The sequence below is a fragment of the Pleurodeles waltl genome, chromosome 6 (assembly GCF_031143425.1).
Source record: "Pleurodeles waltl isolate 20211129_DDA chromosome 6, aPleWal1.hap1.20221129, whole genome shotgun sequence".
NCBI classification, from domain to species: Eukaryota; Metazoa; Chordata; class Amphibia; order Caudata; family Salamandridae; genus Pleurodeles; species Pleurodeles waltl.
The window spans coordinates 600488687-600514309 of NC_090445.1; the positions used below are offsets into that span (position 1 = coordinate 600488687).

The 25623-nt window shown below is 41.5% G+C and overlaps 1 protein-coding gene across 1 annotated transcript in view; it reads right to left on the reverse strand.

The window, feature by feature from the left end:
• ITPR3 (inositol 1,4,5-trisphosphate receptor type 3) overlaps positions 1 to 25623 on the reverse strand; it is a 467836-nt gene that overhangs the window by 22890 nt on the left and 419323 nt on the right. Inside the window, exons 46-55 of the mRNA XM_069238858.1 lie at positions 24021 to 24104; positions 22839 to 22949; positions 18140 to 18332; positions 16457 to 16582; positions 14545 to 14717; positions 13263 to 13427; positions 11509 to 11695; positions 9611 to 9715; positions 9149 to 9273; positions 6632 to 6797 (exon numbers count right to left, since the gene is read on the reverse strand). Of these exons, the coding sequence (XP_069094959.1) occupies positions 6632 to 6797; positions 9149 to 9273; positions 9611 to 9715; positions 11509 to 11695; positions 13263 to 13427; positions 14545 to 14717; positions 16457 to 16582; positions 18140 to 18332; positions 22839 to 22949; positions 24021 to 24104 (1435 nt within the window). The remainder of the gene's footprint in view (positions 1 to 6631; positions 6798 to 9148; positions 9274 to 9610; positions 9716 to 11508; positions 11696 to 13262; positions 13428 to 14544; positions 14718 to 16456; positions 16583 to 18139; positions 18333 to 22838; positions 22950 to 24020; positions 24105 to 25623) is intronic.

The window sequence follows — 25623 nt, forward strand, 5'->3', positions numbered from 1 at the left end:
GCATTCCCACACTTCTCCCAATTAAAACTGTACTGCTTTTGTATGTGTAGGTCCATCACCCATGACAGGAAAGATTCAAAGCTTATGTCAATGGAGTGTCAATGTGGTCTCTACATGGTTACAGTTTTGGTCAATTTCTGTGATGTGCATTAGGCCCACCCACACATGTGGGCACCATTTTTGTCAGGAGACATAGGAAAGCAGAATTCTAAGTCTTTTGCCATTGGCTGGAAGTGCCTGGGATTCCTTTTGCATACATATGGGGAATATTGGGTAGTCTTAGGCATATTTAACACATTTGCAGTTCATTATGGGTAAGACAATGTGAGGGATTCATGCGAGCCACACCATTCCAAAATCCTCTGCATCTATAGTTTTCCATAAATGCCCAGAAGGACGCCCTGGGTATCGTCCTACCTCAAGCCCAAATGTTGGAGTCATTTGCAGTGGAAAGATGGAGGAAGTTCAGTGTTCCTGTGCTTGTTTGACATTCATAGGACATTCTGAGTAAGAAAATGTACTTGGAGCCAGGAAGCCACTCCACCCTGGATTCCATTGGATCCATAGGATTCAGGAATATGCCATCTTGTGGAGGGCAGAAAAGTGGTGAATGCTCCAATCTGCCCCACGAGGGTTGCAAAAAAACTTTCTGGGGCTTGGGAATTGGCAAAAGGGGAGGACCTGATGCCAGGATGGGACAGACAGTCAACTGATACTTTTAAAAAGAATCCTCTTTTTTGTTTCTTGTGTGCTGTCTGCGCCACACCCCTCCTGCCTGGTGGGCAGATTGGGTCATTTGCACCCCTCACTCCATGGGCACCAGATAGACTTTCTGTTCTCTTTGGGGACAGATTGGTGGGTTCACCCCCAATCTTCTTGCTCCAGGGACCAGAAAGCCATTCCTAAAAAGTAAGGAATGGTGTGGGGCGCTTTCCCATCCTGGCATCGGGTTCTACCTTGGAGCACCATATAGTCTTTCTACTCTCCCACCGGGGAGGCAGAATGGAGAGTTTACCTACCTTCTATCCACCACCTGTCCCTCAGCCATTTCACATTTAAAAGCCATGTCGAAAGGATCCACATTTTCCCTCACTTGGAATGAGGCTGGCAGCAGTATCAAGACTTTAGGCCCCACAGGGCAGAAAGAGTATTTCAGCTCCAGGCGTGGGAGCTGCAGGATAATGCCAGGATGGACAACCACCAGCACATTCTTTTAAAAAAAGAAAGGAAAAAAACACTCTTATCTAGTGTGCCCTTTCAACCTGGAAAGGGCGGAAAGGGGTTGATCTGTCAAGAGGGCAGAAAGAATGTTTGGCTGCATAGGGGCCTGGGGCTGTGGGGAGGGGCTTGTGGCCCAATGGCGATGTGAGTGGGCTCCCACCCCATTCCCTATTTTGTAAGGGAGGGAACAATACCTGGTGTGTGCTGTGCTCTCTGCTTTGCTACCCCTCTGTGGGGGTGGTAGATTGGGGTAAATACCACAGTCGTTCCTGACCAAGGAAGCAGAATTATTGTTTAGGCTCTAGTAGTGGGGGTGCGGTCAGATGGTAGGACAGGCCAACCCCTTCCTATTTTTTTTATTTAAAAAACCTGAACCTCGTGCCTAGTGGACTTTCTGCTCCCCTAGACTGGGCGTATCAGGGACAAACCCCGCCATCCCTAGTTGCTCTTCTCAGTGGTGCAGAAAGGCTGTATGACCCACACTTTTGGGGGGGGGAGCAACTGAGCAACTGGCTATACCTGGGGCCAACTCTCACCACTTAAAACCATTCCTCGGTGGGTGGAAGCATGTTCGGGGACCACCCACCCAATCTACTAGGGCGAGGTACTGCTGGAAAGGGGAGACTGTCCACTTTCCATCAGTACCTCTTCCCTTGAGATCAGTGTTTTGGAGGTCTCTGTGGGCGGGGGAGGGGGTGTTTTGCACCCTTGAGCACTGATCACACTGAACTCAGCGATAAGCCAAAAGCTCCGGCTGCCTTCATTTTCACAAAGAGTGATGCCAGTACACAAAAAATGTGTATCTCGGGCTGAGAGGGGATGTACTCGCATGCAGCCTGAGTTGTATGTTATAGAAAGGTATTCTCTTTGAGGCAACCACCAGAGATATTCTCTGTTCTTAGTGCGAGGATGTGATGTTCACAATCTCCACAATACAGAAGTAGTGTGAAGCAAATGAAAGTCACATTGACCGTGCTAAAGGGGTTAAGGGCTGATTTCTATTTCATTGAGTTAACGTCTGCAGACAGGTGTTTCGTTACCTGGAATGTCAAGGGTTTTGGTGTTGGTCATCTCCTGTAACAAACTCTTGTGGCAGGACATTTGGATTGTGAGAATCCTTGTGAGGCCCTCTTAGGAGGGCTTGCACATTGTTTTGACAGGTTTAATTTTGCACATATGTAAAATTCTGTAGTAGTATGCCTAAAGGTTGCCTTGTATGAAAGTTTAGTCCCTGTACAGTAGGCCTGAGCTGGTAAACATGACAAGTCAGTGATCAAGGTTGTACGTCTATTGGTTGATTTAGAAAAGTGATGTCAGATGCCACATGTCTGACATGTTTATGCATATAGTGAAAAGCAAATGTTTAATCCATTAGATCTTTATGTGTGAATCGTTATTAATCTGAGAAAAAAAAGGTGGACAGATATTTTGCTACATGGAATCTTACAGATTATGGTAGTAGGCAAATACCTGGTTTTGTTTCATGCTTCGCCTGGAGGTTAAAGATCTGCAATGGAGGAATTTTAGCTAGGCCCTCTTACGAAGAGGAATATATTGTTTTGCAAACTGAAATTTTGCATGTTTGCAATTTTATGACTGCATGCCCAATGCTTGCCTAATGGGAATGGTTGTGCTCAGTACAGTAGGGTTGAGTTTAATATTGTAAAAAGCCAGTAATAGAATCTATAGGACTGATAGGTCCATTGAAGAATGTTATGTCTTTTGCCATAGTTCTGATCTGGTTAATAGAAAAATATAGGACAAAGGGCTTGACATATGTACTATGAAAAGCATATTTTAAAGGCAATAGGGCAAAAAGAGAGACAAAATGCATGTACAGCGACTTACTGGGTGCAGTGTTATTGAAGACACACTTTCACTTATAATCCAGACCTACTGGGTGTGCAAATGTTTGTTTGAGGACACTGAGGAGTTCTGGATTCCTCTGAGAGCATCGGAAGCCTGAAAAGAGAGCTTTGATGTCTTTCGTTTGGCCTGATCATGAGCCAGAGATCACTGATCTCCTGTCTGTTGCCTTTTCTTCTACTGTAGCCCTGAAGCTCCACCCTGGTACCCAGTATAATTTGCGGTTGCCCACTGAATCAGCACTCTACAGACAATTTCTGTGGCTTTTGCGGGGCAAGTGCTTCTGATTTTTTTGTGCAGTTCCGTGAATGGAGTGGAAGATTTTCCTCTATCAGTGGTAGAGGTGGTAAATGTAGTTAGCATGGACTATAGTTGATGTGTTGTGTGTGGTGTCAACTAGAATTTAAAATAGCAAATACACAAGTGCACTCCAGATGATCCAAAAGTTAAGTATACAAGGAGAGAGTGCTATTGTGGATGCATGCACTGTCATTGAATGTACACTGAAACAGGAAAAACAACCTTTGACTTGTGACCAAGTGGACAACAACAATGCACAGCTACGTGCAGCCTAAACTCATGCCACTCATCCAAGTAATCCAGAAGTTATGCTACAAAATTGATCCACATTTATTGCACTGATAATTGTATTTGCACTTGATAATTGTGCATTGGGTGCCAGATGTACTAAAAAGCAATTTTGCATTTCCTAAATAGCGACTTCATAGAAAATGCTATTTAAGAAATGCAAAATGCTATGTACAGAGATACTGATTTCCTAATAGTGATTAGGAAATCACAAATAAGGAATCATATTGCATTTGTGTCAATGGGCCGGTTTTGCATTTCCCAAACAGAAAATCGCTATTTGGGAAATGCAAAAACAAGGATGGCAATGGGCAAAAGGCCCCCCTTGGTGTACCCCCAAAAAATGGTGCACATGTAGAGCACACACATGCCTTAGGGGCATGTGTATGTTCTATTGGAATTTAAAAAAAGCATTTTGGGGTGCGTTTATAAACTGCACATGGTTTCTATCAACTTCAAGTCGATGGTAATTGCATTTCCTAAATGCCCAAATTGCATTTAGGAAATGCTTTGTACATCAGAATAGGAATCGCAAATAGGTAATCCGTATTTCCTATTTCCTATTCTGGGGAACGGTAGAAATCGAAACGTGCGATTTCCTAAAGACCTTTGTACAACAGAAAAGGCCGTTTTGCATTTCTTAACGGCCCGAAATACCTATTCGGACCGTTAAGAAATGCAAAAGGACTTTGTACATCTGGCCCTAAGTCCACAAATCTTCAAATCTTTGATTGATGAAACATGATATTGGTTTCCAAATCATAAATTATTTCCATAATATTTGAGATGCTCAATGCATTTCAGACTTTACCAGATGCCTTCCTCTAAATGGAAGAGGAGGGGCATCTGAGAAATGGGTGTGCTGGACCAAGTGGGGCTGGCTGTGCTATTGTTTTGATGTAATACATGGTCTTATTGCCTTGTGATGCCCTTCACTTTGTTTTGGAAATGGGCTATGTCCCAGTGTAGGCTGCGTGGCTAACTTTGATATTTATATTCTACAGACTTTCAGATACATGTGTGCTCAATGTTAAATTGATTTTAAAAATATGCTTATTTGCTTTACACTTTTATAAGTAAAATTTAGCTTGGCAGATATAACTTAAATAAATGATAAGGAGGCAGCTGAGCACTGATGTGATAGTCCGCAAGTCTATTTTCCTCAAGAGATTTCTTCACTTATCCTTTGTTTTGCTATATTTTTGAGTTTCATTAGTTTGACTGTGTTGACCCCGTTTTAGTTGTATCAATTTCATTCTGTCTAGTGGGTTAATAACGGTTTAATCATTAAGGCCAAAGAAAAGACCCACACTCTATGATGGCTACCCTGTTTTCTTAGCCTATTGTGTGGGACAGACGGTGTTCTCAGGGACTGTAAGGGCAAGTAACGGACTGGAGTGTCTTAGTGGGTCTTAGCACTTCTTCTGTCCTCGTGTTTAGCTTTCACCCTACATCTACATTCCAACATGTGAACCCAGGGCCTAGGATCAGGGCAAAGGCCTACAACTCCTGTTTAGGTCAGTTGGAATGAATACAGGCATTGCTGCTACGTTGCAATCTTTGATCTTGGTAAAGCCACTGGTAGGCCTACAAAGGATTGCTATGTATAATTTCACTTACCCACACCCACACCTTCACGCTTGCCTAAAACTGTCTCTTGATACACCTTTGAGCATTGTCTCCCAATTGTAGTCACTTTCAAACATCCCTAGCAGTAAACACAAAGGGGCATATTTATACCCTGTTTGCATTGAATTTGCTTCATTTTTTTAACATAAATTCAGCGCAAACGTAACTCTATATTTATATTTTGACGCCAGACCCACCTAGAGTCAAAAAATAGGAGTTAACATCATTTTTTGGATGTGTGAAACCACCTTGCATCAATGAGATGCAAGGTAGGCGTTCCCATCCAATAAATGACTCAAAGCCCCTAGCGCCTTATTTACCCTCACATGCAAAAAAGGTGCACGATTGGGAGGCGGGCCTAAATAATGGCGCTAAGCCTGGTTAGCGCCATTATTTAACGCCTGAGCTTGTGTACTGTAATCCCTTGTTTAATAAATTGTTGTATTTCTGTTTTATTTATTTCATATGTGTTATAAAGCTACTATAATACTGTCTCTAAAATATTAGGGCCTCATAAAGAGAGACCCGGTTTAGAATAAGATAATTATCGCTCACAATAAAATCTAATACTGAAATGGTCGAAATTTAACAGGTGGAATAACTGTCGCCTGTTACAAGTTTTGCCAGCAACATGGGGCATAGCATTTGAGTTTAGGTGCTGACTGTCCCAAAAAACTCTTGGTCATATATTTTCAGAGCATATTTTCCCAGGTAAATATCAGCAGGTTTGACCTGCCGACGCTTATCAAGGTCTGCACGTGAATGTCTGTGTGGCCACTTGGTCACGTCTGTTTTCTGCTTCTCTCTGCTTGGCCCTCTGAAAAATCACACACAAACTGTGGGTGGCCACTCATTGACTGCTGCTTTAAGTGCCTCTTATGGCCTCTCTCTGACTGCTTGTATATGTGAGTTGTCTGTCACTGCCTGTGTGGTAGTGCACCTTCTCCATAATTTTTAAAATGTGACTACTGTCTGACTGCATGTTTGAGTATCTGCTCAGCAAAAATATCTATCTCCCGTGTAGGTGGCTGTTGCATGAGGGACCTATGAGTTGCTTGCAGTTATGAGCACCTGATTCACGGCTTTACATCTCCTGCTTTTCCATGGTTTCCACTCATTCATTCTCTTTCCTTTACTCTGCTGTCTTTTACAGAGAGGAGTGAAAAGGGCTAGTAGCAAGAGGCAAGACCATGCCTGTTGTACATTAGGTCTTGAAATAGAAGGCAGATATATTCCACATCACACCTCACCTATTACTTCTATGTTTTGTGTCATAAACGCAGTCTACTGACAATTTGTTCTGCAGGCTACTAAGGCTAAGGCTTACCACAGATGAAGCAGGTGGTCTTAAGAACCTCTTCCTTCTTCTGCTTCTCGCTCCTCAGGTCAGCAAAGGTGTCAATGATGACCCCAAAGATGAGGTTCAGGACAATGATGATGACAATGAAGTAAAACAGCAGGTCATAGACCACTCTGGCAGGGAAGAGCGACTCCTGTAACGAAAGAGGAAAGGACAGCTTCATTTGGAGAACCTGAGATGCCCTACTGAATTTAAAGTCTGCTTAGCTCTTTTCTGAACAATGAGTGCCACTTGGACTCTTCCAGACATACATCCTCTGCATCCTCGGTTTACTGTCAAACACACACAGTACTCCTCCAGACAAACATGGGGTTACCTCAATTTCCAAAAGTGCAAGAGATTTTCTCATTGCCGCTTCAGCGATCCCTTAACCACATACTGTCCCTTAGGTGCTCATTCACACACAAGGTGTCCTTGGTGTCACTTCAGACACACAAGTGCTCATTAGTGACATTTAAGGCATGCACAGGATGTGTGGAGTACTCTGTTTAACCTGGTCTCACTGCTTTGTCTGCAAACAAGATCTCATTCATGCTAAAGGGCACTCAGTATCCCTTCAAATAAAATGAGGTCTTGCCAATAGCCCCTTATATGGCCCCTTGTAAACTGTAAAATCCGTTGAGAGCTGCTTGAGTCATACATGAGTTGGTCTCAGACCACCTTCAGACCCACAAACACTCTGCCATTGGACATGCAAGGTCTTCTTCAAACTCCTTCAGGCAAGCCTTCCCTTTTTCTTTCACCTTTTAAACATATAAGGTCTTCTCTGTACTCCTTTATATGTATGGAAACTCATCAGTGCAACTTCAGACACACATGTTGTCTACTTAGTGCTCCTTAAGGCACACAAAATCTTTACAGATCTTCGATACAAATGTATATAGGAGGTTTTCTTAGTGCTCATGCACACAGATGGATATAAGGTTTTTCTCAGGAACTCGATACATTCAGATAATGAGTTCACTGGTGTTCCTCTCTATTATACAGGGCATCTCCTGTGCTCTTATGAACATGAACAGTAAGTTTCCAAAATAAGAGGTGTCCTCAGTGCCCACTTACACTTGTGTAAATGTATTACATTATTGTGTACAGAGGCCCCATTTGCACTTTAATATACACAACAAAGATCTTCCAATGGTGGTCTGTGCAGCTAGAGAGCCACTGCTTTCATCAATCATTTGGGAGACATATTCAAGATGTCCTTAGCAACCAAGTCATCCAGCCAACTACCATCTGAGCAAGCCAGGCATCTCACAAACCCAAGCAACGACTCACAGGCCAGAAGTTTTCAGTCTAGCCTGCAATCTTTTCTGTTTAGGACCTGCTATATATCAATGCAGAGAAAGACCATATCTTCTGATGATTAAAATGAAACCACATGTTCTGCCTGCCTACTGAATCTGATATTTCCTGATTCCCCATTCCATGTTCGAGTGTCTCATCAAGTGCACGTTTTTACTTTGCACTCAGTCAGTTGTAGCCCTGAAAATATAATGGAATGCACAGGAATTCAATTACCAGAAAGCAAAGAACACACTGGGACGGGGGAGCTACAAAGGCATGGAATTAGAAAACTTTAGAATTTATAGAACAGGATGAACACCAGCATTTCAACTTTTCAAATACTTCTCGGTCTTATTTTTGAATCTTTACTTGTTTTTCCTACCTGCTTCCATACCCTGCTCATAAATATCACTCCACTGCCCCCTACCTACCTGAATCGTCCACATCCTACCAATCCCACACCAACACTGCACATTTCTATTTTTAGGCAATTTTCTCTGCACACTCTGGTGCAATGGTTGCATTACACATGTATATAAAGATTGGGACAATCTCATCACCAAATCACACAATCTGCTATTTGGTTCTTTATAATACAGTAGCATACCGATTCTGTACAAAGTGTTTCATTTTGTCATGTTCAAAGAAATAAAAATACAAATAAAATATGTACTGGATTCACAGACACCTATTAGAAAAGGTATTCTGTTCTCACAGTCATATTATGAGGACATCTCTCTGTTTCTGAATAAATATAACAAAACAGTCTCATGCACCTATTGAAGTGACCATTCATGCCCCCGTACGTATATTTAAAAGTGCCTGTTAATGCTAAAAAGCACATACTGAGATCTCCATTGTCCTTGTATACGCAGTTACATTGGCTTTATTCAGTATTCATATGTGTAACTGAAATCCTTGGTGTCCTTAAATATACATTGACGATGTCCTGTCAATGCACATGTAGAGAAGAGGTTTTCCCTTGTCAAAAAGCATGCATTGAAGAAATGTCTTCACAACATAAAAAGTTATTAAGTAAGATTATCGACAAAGCACATGCATGCATATAAAACATTCTCTCAATGTCCAGGCACACATATTGAGAAGTCTTGGCCCTTGTACACTAATTAAAAAAGGTTTTCTAAGTGCCCATACACAGACATTAAATAATTCTCATCTGCTCATGTCAAGTGAACTCACATCTTTAGAAGGCTTCCGCAGGATGTCTCCCACACCACCTCCGTTGCGCAGTCCATGGTTCATTACCGTGACTATGCACATGAGCAGGGTGTCACACGCCCGCTCAGTATTATCCTCTTCCTCTTCTGGAGCACAAGCAATGAGAAAAGGGATGTTAGTTTTCAGCAGTACAAATATTGATTGTTTATTTTATTTATTTAAGAGTTGTTTTCCATATAGCAAGCCTGCCAGCCATGCTTTTGAGCGATGTACAATCTATCACAGTCAATGACGACCAGGTGATTTTAGGTTTACGTTTAAAGTGAAAGAGTTTCATAATGTCAAACAATTTTAAGTCAGAGCAAAATGATTGTTCAGTTACATTAACAAATCTACTACCATGTCAGACATGAGGACACATAAATGCTCTCTACCTACAGGTTGGGAACCAAGAAGTTCAGAAGAGGTTCATGCATCAGTTACCTTCCTGAGGGTCAGGCAGCACCATGCCTGCTGTGCAGCCTTCTTTGTCGCTGCTGCATGTATCGGCAAAGGCGGTGCCCATGGATTGTGCCATGCCGAGAGCCCCTGTGGGAGAGGAGTCTTTATCAATTAAACAGCCTCATGCAAACAACCCTTTAGATGTTTAAAGTCCAGAAAAAAAACATGCAACTTCTAAAATTAAGAGTAGGAAACTGGAAAACGTTCATAGATGACATTGAGTTTCAAATGTGTCTTATGCCAACAGAGCCTCAGCAGTGATTTTCAACTATACTACAGCTGGTATTTTCCCTTGACTGTTTCAATGAGGCCTTCACAGAAAATCCACTTGCCTGTCTGTGCGTGATTAGTTCTGTTTCTGTTCACAGTTGCTTCAATCTATGTAGATTTCACTTATGTTCACTTTCACTTCCATCTCTGCCTTTAGAAATGCTGGTTCATTTGTTGGATGGCTTTTGTTACTATGTTGCTGCTTAATTTGTTATGGTCTTTATTTTTGCTATTTAAAATACAGGGAACGCTAGTGCTATGGAATATAGTTAAGGAGACGAGGTTGGGCAATGTTTGACCAAGAGAGAGCTCTGACTGATGCGGTATTAACTGCATGTAAATGGAACCTGTGATTTTGCTGAATAAGCCTCCTTTAATGTAGGTCTATCTTCCACACCACCTCATCCATCTTTGGGTTAAGTGCTATATACCAGAAAACGTTAACTGCACCTCTCTGGTCACTCAGGCATGATACCATAATACTCCCCACATAGCCTTACAGCAATAGACAATGCTCTAGCAGCCACACACTCCCACATGCTGTAGCGTGCTACCTGTCTGGGAATGTGCTTCAGCTTCTTGTTAATTCTATAAATGCTTAAATACAGTGCAATACCTTCCAATGAATGCACAAATTGCTTAATCAACAAACAGCAAGTGTGAAGAGTTTGAGGATAAAAATATAAAGTTAAAAGCTTTGGCTACATTAAAAGACAAGATAGGGGTCCGGGAGCCTGCTGAGAAAGTGTCAGGAGCTGGAATTAAAACTGATAGACAATATGATAAGCCCAGATACTGGCCAGATTATGGAATGATCTGTGAGCAGTGTCAGCAGAAGCAGGGCTATAGCCTAGCAATGTTAGGTGGCTGCCTGGTACACCATCAGCTATGAGCTACATTGTCCCCGAAGCACACAACCTGGTTCAATTGTCATTTGAGAGTGGTTATAAAGTGCGACTTTGCCCTATGTGAGGAATGAAGAACCTTCTGCACATGCGAGGTCGCCAGACCCTCTGACAATCTCAGACACTTGGACAGACACTATGAGGGGCTAATGGTGCTTAGTGTGAAGAAGCGATAGCACATATGTAGCTGTCACACATACTTTAATGGCAGGCTCCCTGCATTTGCACTTGGTGGTATATTTGAAGTGGCTATAGTTACTATTTCTGTGGCTATTTTCAACTTGTTTTAGACTAATAGGATTAGACTAATTAACAACCCTTTAGGGAAGTGCCAGAGGTTACCTTATAGACATGGATATATATTCTTTATAAGAACTATTTACGCAGGAAGGGGTACTACCACAGTATTTTTCCCTCTAGATGGTCCTCACCATGGCAACGCCCGTCACCATGGAGAAAGATTCTAGTACCACGGACGTCATCTTGCAATACAGCACACCTTCACCTATACAACACCTACTGCAAACAACTCTAAATGAGGCACCAAGAAATGTCTGGACATCATTTAGCACTATGTTGCAGAATTTCACCATCAGCCAAACAAGTCTAAGTATTGCATGCCCAATTCTATATCGTGGGGCTGTTGTCTGATATCACTGTGGGATGCCCTTGAGATGCCAGGCTGAATGTATCAAAAAGGGGTACCTTTCGGTTTGGGTAGTTGGTCCACTTCCAATATGAAGTCATCCTTGAGGAAGAGAAAGCCGACAATGGAGAATAGGTAGACGAGGATAAGGGCCAGTAGGGCAGTGAGAAGAATAGACCGCCCATTGCGTGTCACACTTTTGATAACGTTGAACAGTGTCTCTTCCCGGTAGATGAGGTCGAAAAGCTGCAATAAACCATCAATTATATTTGTTTGTTAATTAAATACTTTTTACATAGAACAACCAGGATAGTTTGTGTGTCTTAGAATCAGCTTTCATACAAACAAACAGGCTAGGTAAACAAAACAAAATAGCGAAAGAGAAAATGCCACAAGAAAAACTACAGACAATAAGATTACTAAATGAAAACAGATTTTAAAAGATTGAGTAGGTTTGCTGACAATAATATATTTATTTTTTGGATACTAATATATATTTAAATGTGAGAACGCCATAGCTCTAGATCTGGAAAGCTACAACATAGAGGAGTATAGCTTTATTGTGGGGTTTGTGCCTCATGGCACATATTTAAGTTTTCAGGTGGCATTTGCATGATGCTAAAGAAAACATCTATTGACTAACCAAAGTAAAGGTCTGTGTGCACAGAGGTAAATTGTGTTGCATTGCAGGAGAACCTATGCAGTCTTTAGAAAACATGGGCCTATCTCTACTGTGAATGTTTAATTTGTTTGCTAGATATCAACATCTTAATTTGAAGCCAGTACAACAAAACAGTGCAAGTAGAATTCTTTCAGAACATTGGTACAGTGTCCATTATCTCCACTATAGATTTACCTTGAAGTCAGATTGTGAGCGGTTGATGAACAGGAGACAGGGAGGAATTATCAGTGTGTGGAACACTCCTAGCACCAACTTGCCCATGGGTGTAAAATTAACCATTTGAACAAGAGACACTAATTCTTTATCTTCTATGCGTAAATATACTTCTTGAACTGTTAGAATACCCCAGCTATTTGTGAATTACAAGGCCACATGTGTACATGGGTACATTCTTTCAAGATAAAGAAACATCCACTGAGGAAATTTCCCTCCAAAACAATTTCACGGTACTCTGCCAGGCCACTATCCCTGCATACAAGAGAACGTTTCTTCAAGAAATAAGTGATGATCCAACAAAACACACTGTATTGAATACCATGGTAGGATAACATAAACTGAGGGCCTAAATCACTGGACAGCATCTGGTGCATGATCAATGCTTATATGGAAAGGATGACAATGACAGTACACCGCCAGAGGTCTTCACTACACTAAACTTTGCTGAATCTGGAGACAACACATATCTTTCACGGTGTCTGGTGGTTTGCCATAGTAGACGAAGCATGGTGTTCATAAATTATAAACGTACTCAGGGCCTTTATTCATGGGTGTATTTTTTATGAAGGCATGGCTAGGCAACATGGAGTTCTTTGGTACGTACACTCAGGGTTGCATGTTCCATTCCATAGAATTTGGGAGACTCTCTTTAACACATTGACATTTTGCTACTAGACTCAATTCCAAGGAACACCAGAATTTACCAGAGCTCATGCATTGTCAAACATGGTGACCTAGAACCTGCTTCATGACATAAATCTACTGGAACACATCCTGCTTCATTTTGCTCCCCAAGTCCTTCTATGCCTTGTAATCCCTTTCGTAGTTGTGTGGGTGTTCAGGAAGGCTCTACTCTAGAATGTTAAATAAGCCTATCCCATGCCTTGTTGTCCTAATGTTTGATAGAATACATACCAGGATGCTGTAAAACAGCTCATGTGCGAAGATGCCCAGCACACTGGTTAGGATGTAGGCGACGTGGTAGAGGAACTCCATATCCATTATCATGGCCTTGTACCCTCGGATGAAGGTACCACGGTTTCCCACGAAGCTGACCACGAACACAATCTTATTGGTCAGCTATGGGCAAATGAATTTAGAATATTTAGTAGGAGGTCAGTGGGGGCGGAGGCAATGTTCATAATCAGAAAAATACAAGAGAAAGCTGCACTGACAGATTCAATTGTAAAACAAAACACCCGGTTGAGAGAGAAAGTAAGAGTGAGTTTGTGAGAAAGAAAGAGAGTGAACGTAGAAACGGGTGGCAGTGAATACTGAGGAATAAAAACATGAACAGATGAAGAATGAGTAAGAACATGTTAGCAAAATCAATAATTTAAAAGCAAATGGAGAATATAAATAATTGGACAATAGATTAAAGTGTGAGAGAAAGTAGGGTAGAGGAGAGTCACAAAGAGGATTGCTTGGTATTGTGAAAAAATAACAGTATTAGATATTAAGCAAAAAAATGAAACATCAAAGCATTGGTGCAGTGGGGTAATGCAAAATGAAGAGGCTTCCTTGCAGAATGTAATGAGGAGCCCCTGAAATGGGCCCCTTTGAGTATGTGTGGCCCCTGTAGCACAGTGGCTGCAGGTGCTAACGTTATGCCACTGCAAACTAATATTTTATGCGAAGTGAGAACCGAGAGAGGTGGAAAGTTAAAAGAAATGCTGAGAGAGAAAAGAACACCTTATACAACAATACCCTGTTTATACCATTTAAAACTGCAGGAAAAGTTACCCTTTTCAGGCCCCCATCACTGCATTTGCAGTCGTTAAGTAGGATTCACAGAGGGAATCCTGCCTCATTAATATGCACGACCCAGAGTTTGTGCAAATTTTACTAAAAGGGCATTTAGCACTTGGATAGGTTAGTACATCCATCACTGCGAAAAGTGATCCTTGGCTTGCGTCACTGATGCTGCTTAAAAGATAGATGCGGCCCCTAAGCATACGTATTTAAATAAACCAATTAGCAAAGTTGGTATTCAGGTTAAACAAAGACCTATACACTTGGAGACCCTCCCCCTACATAGGCTGGATCGCCATGTAAATATCTCACAAATGTTAATTCTTCTGAAGATAGCAGCAAGGAATACGCTCATTCCTGCCGCATCCTCATAGTAGAGCTGGAGTACACAGCTACTTTACATACTGCAAACAGATCAAGTGACAAATGGGTTGGTATCGCTTACATTGAGGGCGCCGAGCAAGTTCAGGGTGGGCCCTATGCCCAAGTAATAGACTGAGCGCAGAATGAGTGCCACAATGAGGGGCCGCAGGCCGTACCGACGGGTGAACAGTGACATGACAGAGAAGGCGATGAGCATCCAGAAGAAGATGGTGGTCAGGGGCGAGTCCAGCACTCCTATGTAGAAAAGGGAATACGAATTAACAGAAATCATTCTTCGTCTGAAAGGCTCACGTGCAAACGTTTTATGCTGCGTTTGGTGGTATTTGTAAAGCCAATGTTTTGATGAATTGCCAGGCTTTTCATATCCAATACAATTTTGCATTATAGTTGTCAATATGTTCACTTAACTAGCTCCCTCTCGCACATTCCATTATCTGTATGCTAAGGTATAAATCACTGATGCAGTACATCACAGCCCTGCTTACTGAGCTAGAAAATCATCACTTCATAAGACACCATAGCTGGGTTATGCATATTAGTAGTAAGCATAAAATGCCATGTGATCTCAAACCTGCTGAATTTCAGTGGGTAGATAATACTCGCTTCCTCAGATCTTTGGTGTTCTTGCCAAAATATTTCCATCAAATCTTCCTTCTTCATTTTAGCCTAGCTTGCAAACCCTAGCAAGAACGCCATACAGAAATCCCTGTTATCATCAGAGATCTTCACAGAGCCAGAGCTGGATCCAATATTACAGGCCGGGACAAAACTGAAACTGTTCATGTATTTGTAGATTAGTTGAATTCCAATGTTTTGCTCACAGCATTTTTTTTAGTACCAGACCACAGGCAACAGATGGCGACTCATTAGGATATTTTTAGAGACATCACCCTAAGTGGTATTCAATTCAGGTGGGTGACCTGTAAATCGCTTAGGGCGTGATTTATACTTTTTTAGCGTCGCATTTAAGTCATTTTTTGACACAAAAGCGGAGCAAACTAACAAAATAGAATTGAATTTTGTAAGTTTGTGCCACTTTTGCATCAAAAAATTACGCAAATGCGGTGCTAAAAAAGAATAAATCAGGCACTTAGGCCCATATTTATACTTTTTTAGTGTCGCATTTGCATCTTTTTTTGACGTAACAACGCACAAACTTGCAAAATACAATTGTATTTTGCAAGTTTGCGCCGTTTTTGCGTCAAAAAGCGGCGCAAATGCAGCACTAAAAAAGTATAAATATGGGCCTTAGAGTTACAGTACCATCGTAATTCCAGTTCGGGCAGAAAGTTGAGTTTACCCCTATTTGGGATTACAAGTTGTGTGAAAGATGCAGTTCCATCCCACGGTTTTCCATACAGATTATTTTGCCAAGGAAAAACCTGTTGAAATATGTAAGTTGAAACACTACACAATCTGCAGTTTTGCAACTCAAAATGGAAGAATACGTGTGGGTTTTCTCCATTATTTCCTATTTTGGCCAACAAAACTCAGGCTAATGTACGAATCCTGAACCTGGTAATTAAATCCTGTATGGTATCATTAATTACTGAGTGCAGGATCTCAGACCCAAAATCCACTTCCCAAAAAGCCACTTCTAAGGAGCCCCATTTGTGATTGGATCCTGTGCACCTGCAAGATTAAATGGCAAACATGACTCAGGATATAAAGGGGACCACCATGAATCTGAATCAATATGAAATTCATAAAAACACAACTGAAACAATGGTGGCATCTACTCCTACCTCTAAGGTTTACTTTAACAAATAAAATCTCCTCAGAAAAATTGGTCTGTAGACCCCATCTCATTATATGGGGTGTCAACAACATGGAGATATCTCCCTGGTATAGTAGGTGCAATGGTGTGTCTACTTGCGATGTTTATTCACAGAGCAATCTCTTGTTTCGGGTAATTGGTTTCTTCCTGATTGAACTGCTCTAAAATGTTACTTCTTTATTTGAATGTAACTTACCCATAGACGTGGCCTCCACATACGGATAGAAGAAAGCAATGATAAGGTTTATGAAGACAGCCAAATTGAATGAGATGGTTCCCCATAGCGTCATTCGACGGGAGAACCAGAACATGAGTGGCATACCTTAATGAGTGAGGATAAAAAGAGAGAGCATTAGTTTTATGCCAAGAAGAGGTTTGCATTAGCAGGCCACATTTTCCCCTATAACATCCTTTCTCATGATATTTCACTTCCGTATTTTGTCAAATAACTATAAGGAATACAAGGGATTTCATGTTATGAAGCCCTTGAACTAAACCCGATGGTTAGACTACTGAAAAGTGGTTTAAAACCAAATCCCAACAGTTCATTGGAGTGCTCCTAAATTACCCAAATAGCTTTGTGGTATGGACACCACTAGTAAGCTGTGTAAAGATACACATTCGCCTAGTTTATGATACTTAAGAGGCTCAATAAGAATGAAAGATGGGTAGACCAGTGCCCATTTGGTAATATGGAGCTCCAAACATCTCTGGATGTACAAAAGGATGTAAGGAACTTCTAAAAAAACTGAGTCAAAAACTACTTTAGTTTACCCCAAAATAATAGTTGTTCCATCAGATCACACAAATATCTGTCATCCACTTCTGGTGGAATGGGAATGTTTGACCTCTATATTCTAAAGCTCAATGTGAACCGTCCCCCTTTCCATGCAACAGGATTGTCTACTGCAGTGGTTCCCAACCTGTGGTCTGGGGACCCCTGTGGGTCCACAAAGCCTCCTCGGGGGTCTATGACTGCTTAGAAAATGTAATAATTTTAACATATTATGTCCCCAGCTTTCAGGATTGACTCAGTCTAGGGGGGAGGGGGGATCTGGATTCCAATAATGATTCAGTGGGGGTCCCCAGGTTCCATTATTGATAAAGTGGGGGTCCACAGAAGTGCAAAAGGTTGGGAACCACTGGTCTACTATTTTCACTGAAAACAATGGAATAGATTGTTCACGACCCAAAGCAGTATAATATGAATTCATCAGTATAAAATGCAATGTACAGGTCTATCTCAATTTATGTGACATGGAAAGGAACCATCTAACTGTACCCCCACACAATTGAATTTATTACTTTATTTTTCAATTAACGGAGATACCAGTTCCACACTTCTTCCTACACCTCTGCCTTCCATTTACCAAAATATAGCAACAATCGTCAAAGAACATTCAGCAGAATAGGTTTGCTCAGGTTTAACTTAATCATTGCATCCTCTCACAATGAAAACAGCTTCAAGGTGGGACAAGTAACTTCATTCTCAAAACAGCCACTGTTCACCCAGTAGGAGAATTACTGACCCACCACAAACATCTTATTATGAACACTCACAGTCTACAAGATGTATTTGTATCCACATCCACTGCCGTAAGCCTGATTTTGGTCCTCTGCTTCACCTCAGAATTCGCAAAAGCTGTATGGCATTGTGGAATATGCCAAAGTGGACCTTTCATTTATGTTTCAGACTATTTTATTTGGTAAAATAGCTGCATGTCATTCACCACATTGGAGCGTCTGCCTCCCCATTGCAATGTAATGGGCAACGGATGAGATGACACCACTCTTCATTAACTAAGACTGAGACTTACCATCAAGGCCTTTTATAAGACACCTATTCAAACACTCATATGAATGGGTAAAGGACACTTACTGCGCAGCTTTCTTTGCCACTCCATCTCATTGTGCAGGAAATCAGACTGGTCGAAAAAATCACTGACTTTGCTTCCCTGTTCATCCTGTTCAGTGGTGGTGAAAACCCTATGTTTGGTCTCGTTGGTGAGAAACTCACAGATGTTGGGCACAGGAAAGACAATCTGCTCCATGCTGCGGTCCAGTCGCACTATCTGATTGGGTCACAAAGGGAAACAGTTTGTTATTTGCTTCCATGTACAAGTCACGTGCCTACGTTCCCATTCGTTTTCAGACAATGGAGACATACACCATGAAAAGGTAAGGACTGGAGGTCTTACAGCTCAGGGTACCTTCTATTTATAAAATATTACAATTATTATATCCAGCCTCATTCCTTGTCATTAAAACACCGCCCCTCTGAAAAGCACATATTAACAGGAAATGGTATAACAAATCTGCAGGCAGTCTTCTTCAAGCCATAAAGTGAGAGCACGTGGAAATAGAGGAAACACAAATCTCAGCTTGGCAAGTATTGGTCAATAGCCACCTGTTTGTCCAAAAAATAGATCTTTCACACCTTAGTCAAGATCATGTACATTTTGTGGTCAGAAACCCTGCAATTCACAAAATCTCATGGTTTTATGACTGCAAAAAGAAACTTTTGCTAGGTACCAAATACATTTTGTAAGTCTGAAAAGCATTTCTGATTTGCAAAATGGGTTTACGGAATCATTCCAAGGAAGGGGAATCACCTCCTGATTGCAATTTGAAATTGAATGAATCAATGGTTTGTAACTGCAGTGGGGATTGCAAAGCGCTGACAATTTACCAGATCTTCATATGAAGTGGAGACAGATTCACACCGGGTGAAGCTGTACCTGTTGGACAGCTTTCCTTTTGGGAATCATGTCGTACAACCAAGGAGGAGCAGACAGTTGTCCAAGGGAGCACTACTGGACTGCTCCCACCCAGTTTGTTCCCAAACAGAAATTTCTTTTTTCAAAAGTAATACTAAATCGTACAGGGGCAGTGGTCTACTCTCTGTTACATGGCACTATCTCTGTGCTTGTAGCCAATCACAGTGGAGGAGGTCTCGTAAATAGTGACCTGCCTAAATAACATTCATTAATCAGTTGGTTCTGTGACTCCATGCGACTGGACATTTTGCAATGTGACCAATTAGTACATATGTTGCATGGCAAAAGTAAAGACTGCTTGCAAAATATTGGTGCGTAATTTGTGACCACTTTATGCAGCTACTTTTTGTGTTCATCAGACCACTCGCCCCTTAAAATGCATTACGATCTGTGAGTTCGTACTCTATATGAATTTTCACTTGCTAATCTCTACCTATATGAATTAAATCTCAAACTAACTACATCTATATGCACATTAAAGGGCAAGTGATACTGATTAAAACTACATGGAATAGGATTTCAGGGCTATACGAAAACACAGAAGAATGGTATAAAGTGCTTAAGCTAGAAAGAGTTCTAAACACCCACTTGATAAATAACACTGAAACAGGTCACTTTCAAAGGTCCCTAAGCAAAGAGCACAAATATCCCCAGTCTGAACACTAACATATTTGAAAGATAAAGAAAACAAGACAAAGATCAAGCCCAAAACTATAAGCGTATACATAGTCTCAATTGTCTACTTTTGGAACCGAGAGTTATTATCTGAGTGCTGAAGGCTTTTTTCACACAGTGATGCTTAAGTCAATATTGTGAACATTCTGCAGGTGTATGGACTTGTTCAATCAGTCACACATTGCCCAGGAGCAAAGCAGGCCATTTCACTCCTTTTCTTCACCTCACCCTGGAAACCCCTACCATTCAATAATAAGCATTGGTAAATGCACTAGGTTTGGCCTATGGGATTGATAATAAGAGATGTGGAAGCAGTGCATGAGTACAGGGAGAATGGTGTGAGTGTGCTCAGTGCCGGGTGAGTGGTGCAAGAATGATGGTTGATAGGTGTCTGAGTGCAGGATGAAAGTGCCTCAATGCATAGTGACTGATGTGTGTTCGGTGCAGGATGAGAATTGTGTACAGGGTGAGAGATGTTACCCTGTACAAGATAAGAGGTGTGCAAGTACAGGGTGAGCAGTATGTCAGTAGTATCCATGCAGAATGAGAGGTTTGAGTTCAGGATGAGAGGTGTGCGTGGAGGGTGAGAGGAATGTGAGTGCTGAGTGAGAGCTATGTCAATGGTGTGTGAGTGCAGAGTCAGTACTGTCTGAATGGTGGGTGAGCAGCATCAAGAAAAACAACGGGGTGGGATATAAGCCCCTTTTAATATATATTAACAATAGATTTCACAAGCACAGCGTGAGCACTGTGCAGGCAAAACCTAAAAACTACAAGACCTGCGCCAATGAAAATAACAAAAAGGCTGCTTATGCAATTCAGTTTAACCATACCATGTATGTGAGCATGGCTCGGGGCAGATGACCCACTTGACCAAACGTAAGATTTGTTCCTAAAAAATCTGTTGTAATTCTTAATGAAAATCACAGACATTACAATTTAGTCTACAGGCATACACACATACAGTTTAGTGATTCAATTCGAAAAAGTACGTCTGTGTGTCTTGCGCCACATTTAGGAAAAAGAACAAAACCCGATCGGGGCCAGCCAACTCCTTTTTGTGCCGAGCAGTTCAGAAAAAAATGTTTGCTGTAGAAAATATTGGCACTGGGAGTTAAAAAAAGTATTTTTTTTTAAATGCCCATTCTGTGAATACTGTTTTGTAGGCAATCTGGAGTTGACATTTTTCAAGGCACTTATTTGGAGACATGGCAAGGGCCAGCTCCCCATGGTTATTCCCATCTATCCATGAATGCATGTGGTACTCTTACAGAGCAAACCTAGGCAAAAGAAAGCAGAGTGCTGTACAGGACGATTTGCAAAGAGGCAGTCAACATTGAATGGGAGTAGGTGCTGGCTCTCATGACCATCAGCTGGGCTCAGGACTGGAGACATCAAGTTAGGGCACAAAAGACACATGCGGATAACCAAGTAGCTGACTTACACCGTAACGGTAAATATTCAAGTATTACCTCATTGAATGGGCAATCATCAGTATAAATTATAACAGCTGGAATTACATGGGAATAGTTTGACTTAATATGTATGAGATTTAACTGTAATACTGTCCCACATTGGGGCAGTAGTGCTTTCTGAGTTGCAATAAATGCTGTCAGATTTCTGGGCATGCATTTAAAGCAAAAAGCAGAAATATGACAATTATAATGGTGCTTTCTGCCTTTCTCAGCAATGTAATGTTTCCATGAGTCAACAACTCAACACAGACAGAACCACTTGGCAAACAAAGCACTGTACATAACACAAGAAAAATAACTGTCTTGCTGTTCCTGAAGTATGAAAGCACCAATACTTGTGCTGACATCTGGAAGTCTAAAGGCTTGAGTTATGAGCAGGTGCAGCTGAAAGTTTGATGAAAAACAGGCTTCTAAGAAACTGACTAGAGGTATTCCTACCATCAGATGTGACCAACTACCCTTGTATTTGGAGAACTTTTGTAAAAGTATGCCACATCTTTCAAAGCAGTTCTTTAATTATTTATTTCATTTTTAAAAATGTATGAATGGGGGGGCCTAGGGTGGTGCTCTTGGGCACTGTTTCCACGGCATGGTTAACCCTGTTATTAGCTATTCCGAATCAATTGGCCGAAATATAATGATTTTATCCACTTTTTGAAATGCAGTTTGAATGGTGTTCATATGAATACCTAATTGTTTGTTGACCATAATGCTTATGTAAGTTTGTCTGCTAACTCTGTGATTGCACGCTACCTGCAATGAGTGTGTTGTCCCACAAGATAGACAACAACATGAATCCGACACTCAATTCCAGCTCTGGTGACAGGGACAGATTCATCCAGAAAGAATGCAAGCGGATTTCTTCTTTGTTGTGTCAGCTCACCTGCACAAAGTCCACGCTCTCAAATGTTTACCTGCAGTGACAGAGCACTTACAAACCGCCATATCTTGTTCTACACCACCACCAGCCCTTAATAAAAAAAGTGAGTTGCGAAAGGGAGCACTAGAGTGGGTGCCTGCTTCAGCCCCGGGGGGACTGGTGAGTGCTGCTGCGATTGGCATTTAAGAATTTGGATTACAAAGTCCCCACTGGTATCAGCACAGCGAGCTGAGCCCACAGCACTTGGGCAGCACTCTAGCTTCAAAGCAAAGGTGTAGATCTTGTAGTGACAACAGGTGTGTTGAGATGCTTAAAATAAGTTTTGCCAAAGAGGAGGAAAACAGGACTTGGGCCTCAGGACACTGATAAGAGCAAACACATGAAGAACAAGCATTGGTAAATGCAGGAAATATGCTGCAGCCAATAGAACGGGAGGAAATGAAAGTGGCAAGCACAGGAACCAATAAAAAGTAAGGGCAGGATGTAAGCCCCTTTTGAGATTTATATTGAATACAATAGATTTCACAAGCACAGCACAAGTGATGAACAGGTGAAACGAAACCTAAAAAGCACAGGAACGGCTGTCAAATGGTGGGTAGGTGTCCTGTAACAAAAGTGGAACACTTGGAGGTTTGGATGAATTACATAAATATAATTTAATTTTAGTGCCACCAAAATACTGAATGTATACTATACAGATGAAAGTCATACTGCAGAAGCTCCATACCATTGACACAGCACTTTTAGATCTTGTACCATTGTTTTACATACCTCAATTTGTGCTGTATGACTTTCATAGTACGCCAGTGGGTCCTCCTCTTCCTCCTGAACAGGAGTTGTAGATTTTAACATCTGTGTCAGTTGTTTGTTGTTTAGACTGAGCTGGAAAGAACAATTATAGGAGTAGAATCCACATTAATTACAGACAGTGCATATAGTAACACACTTGATTACCATTCTACTCTAGAAAACCCCCATAGAACACTCTGTACAACCTCCAATAGCAACCGCGGCTGCCGCAAATGTCATTGGGGGTGGGGGGTGGACAACAGGTGAAAAATAAAAAAAAATTTAAAAAAAGTACCGTTCTTGTAGTGCTACCCTTCTCCTGCTGCCTTACTCCTCTTCTGGTGTCCCAGCATTGACTGGGACACCAGCACAGGCTCCCCAGCATTCCTGGTGCTGCTTTCATTCTAAACATAGCATGAAAGCAGCACTAGGATTGGTCTGAGTGGCTCAGACTGCTGCTCAGACACAGCCCTGGGGTCTGCGCAGTTAGTCCAGCCTGGCTGTTAAACACAGCCAGGCTAGAGAAACTTAAGTGTGCATATGTGTTTGGCCGGCCTGAGATGGCCGGCCAAACACACATATGCACTTAGGTGCACTCTCCTCCTCCCCCTCCCACCTCCTGTGGCCCAGTCCCCTCTTCATTGCACTGCTGGCTGAGACAGCTGATGAAAAATAAAACAATAGTAAGTTATCATTTTATTTTTCATCTGGTGGCTCAGCCAGTGGGGTGACGCCTCTCCGCCACTGCGAAGGAGCTGCCCCTGTCCAGTAGAAGGCTGTGAAGACAAACTTCAACGGATTCAAGAAATATTGTCTCTACCATGTTAGACTATGAAACCTAAAAACCTTCAGCAGCATAAACACACTTGACTTTGGAGATTTTCAAAAGAGAACAACTGGAACTTCAATAAAGTGCAATAAGATAATAAAAGTAGTTCACACGTTTGCTAGATCATGCTGACATTGGCACTATTGTTTAGTGATGTCCTACTGCTAAGAAGGACATTACAGTTCTTCGTCATCGCAGCATCAAGGTGGTTATCATTGCACAATGAAGTTGAAATCAAAACGTGATATAAGATGGAGGAAACCAGAGTACAGAACACTTGTATGAGAATGGAAGACTACGTACGTCATTGTCTGTTCTCAGCATCAATATCTTACCATAGATGAGATACTTTCTTCCTCCTCTTGTATTCGCTTCACCGGTTTCAAGAGTTGCTGCAGCTGCTTATTGTGGCGAGACAGCTGGAAACAGAACAAAAAAGCAACACTTGAATAGAATTTAGCAAAGTTCAAACCAAATATTGGAAGAGTCATGAAGCAGGCAGTACCTGGCCCCCAACTCCTGCAGTGTGCACCGCTGAACTATTTTTGAACAGCTGGTGCTGTGATGGACATAGATATATGCTTGAGTCAATGTAGGTTACTTTAGAGGTCATAATTGAAATGTGAGGTTTGAGGGCAGTGGTCCAAGTTTCAATTAATAGCCTTGTTCGAGACGGGAAATCAATTGTGGTTTGTAGTCCATTATAAAATTTGCAATCAGTTGCTACAAATACTCCTAGTTTGGTGGCAGGTGGCTTCAGATCAAAAAAACACCAGGAGCATGGAAAGTCCTTGTCACAAACATGACAGCCCAAAGTGCCAGCCCAAACTACAGGAAGGAGACAAAGAGAATATTTTTCGGGAAGACCCTTGAATAACCAAACAGATCTAGATGCTCACTCTCAACTCAATACTGCATATCCTATCTAAAATCATGTAGGTAGCTTTTAATGTTATTGTCTATGATCTACATTGCTGTGAAACCGAAACAGATAAGCCCAAATGCTCCTCCATACTGCATATTTTATCTAAAACCATGTAGGTGGCCTTGAATGTTATTGTCTATGATCTACCCTGCTGTGAAACTGAAACAGTGTAGCCCAAACGCTCCACTTTGAAAATATGTATGACTATATCGGATACGCAACATTTGACTACAAAATACACAAATGGAACATTTTGGATTTTGTTTCAAAGTTAGATTTGAAGCCATGCGTGCAAAGTAAAGTAGCTCATGTTTCAGGGTACTTTCCTGAAATTAATTTCATATTCATAGATGTGAAGGTGATGCTTTCTTTTGAACAATGAAGTTTAAGGAAAGACTGTTTTTTAAGTACAATTTCACATATGTTAAGTTAGGTTTTTTATTGAGGCTTAGATTTGGCTTCAAGAGGAGTGTCTTGTGTGGATGTACACATATGTATTTGCTATATACAGTGAAATCTTCATCCTGTGGTAAAACTTTAAAAAAGGTGCTTTAAAAAAAGTAGATTAATCACATGAAACCAACAACAGACATTTACATAATAATAGGCATACTATCAACACTGATAATAAATGATAGAGCGATGAGTGTAGGTATGTCAATGAAGAGAGTCAATGGCACCTCTTGGACCTGCTCAAACGTTGTGGACTGGATGATCACGGGCTATGAATGATCCGGCTTTTATATGACGTGCCAATGGGGTGAGTCCGAACAAGCAGACTTATATCATCTTCTGTCCAACATTACAGGGTTACCAAGCAGCGATGCCCGCTATCCCCCCTCCTTTTTGCACTCACTGTGGATTTGGTTGACATCTAACTGCGTGAGAAGGGAATTAAGGGATCTCTCAAACATCACAGACACTCTTGCTGGGTTTGCCCCTATATCCAGCCTATGCATCAACAGGTAGAAATGCTGCCTTTTCTCCATGTGCCCCAATACTAATGATACCGG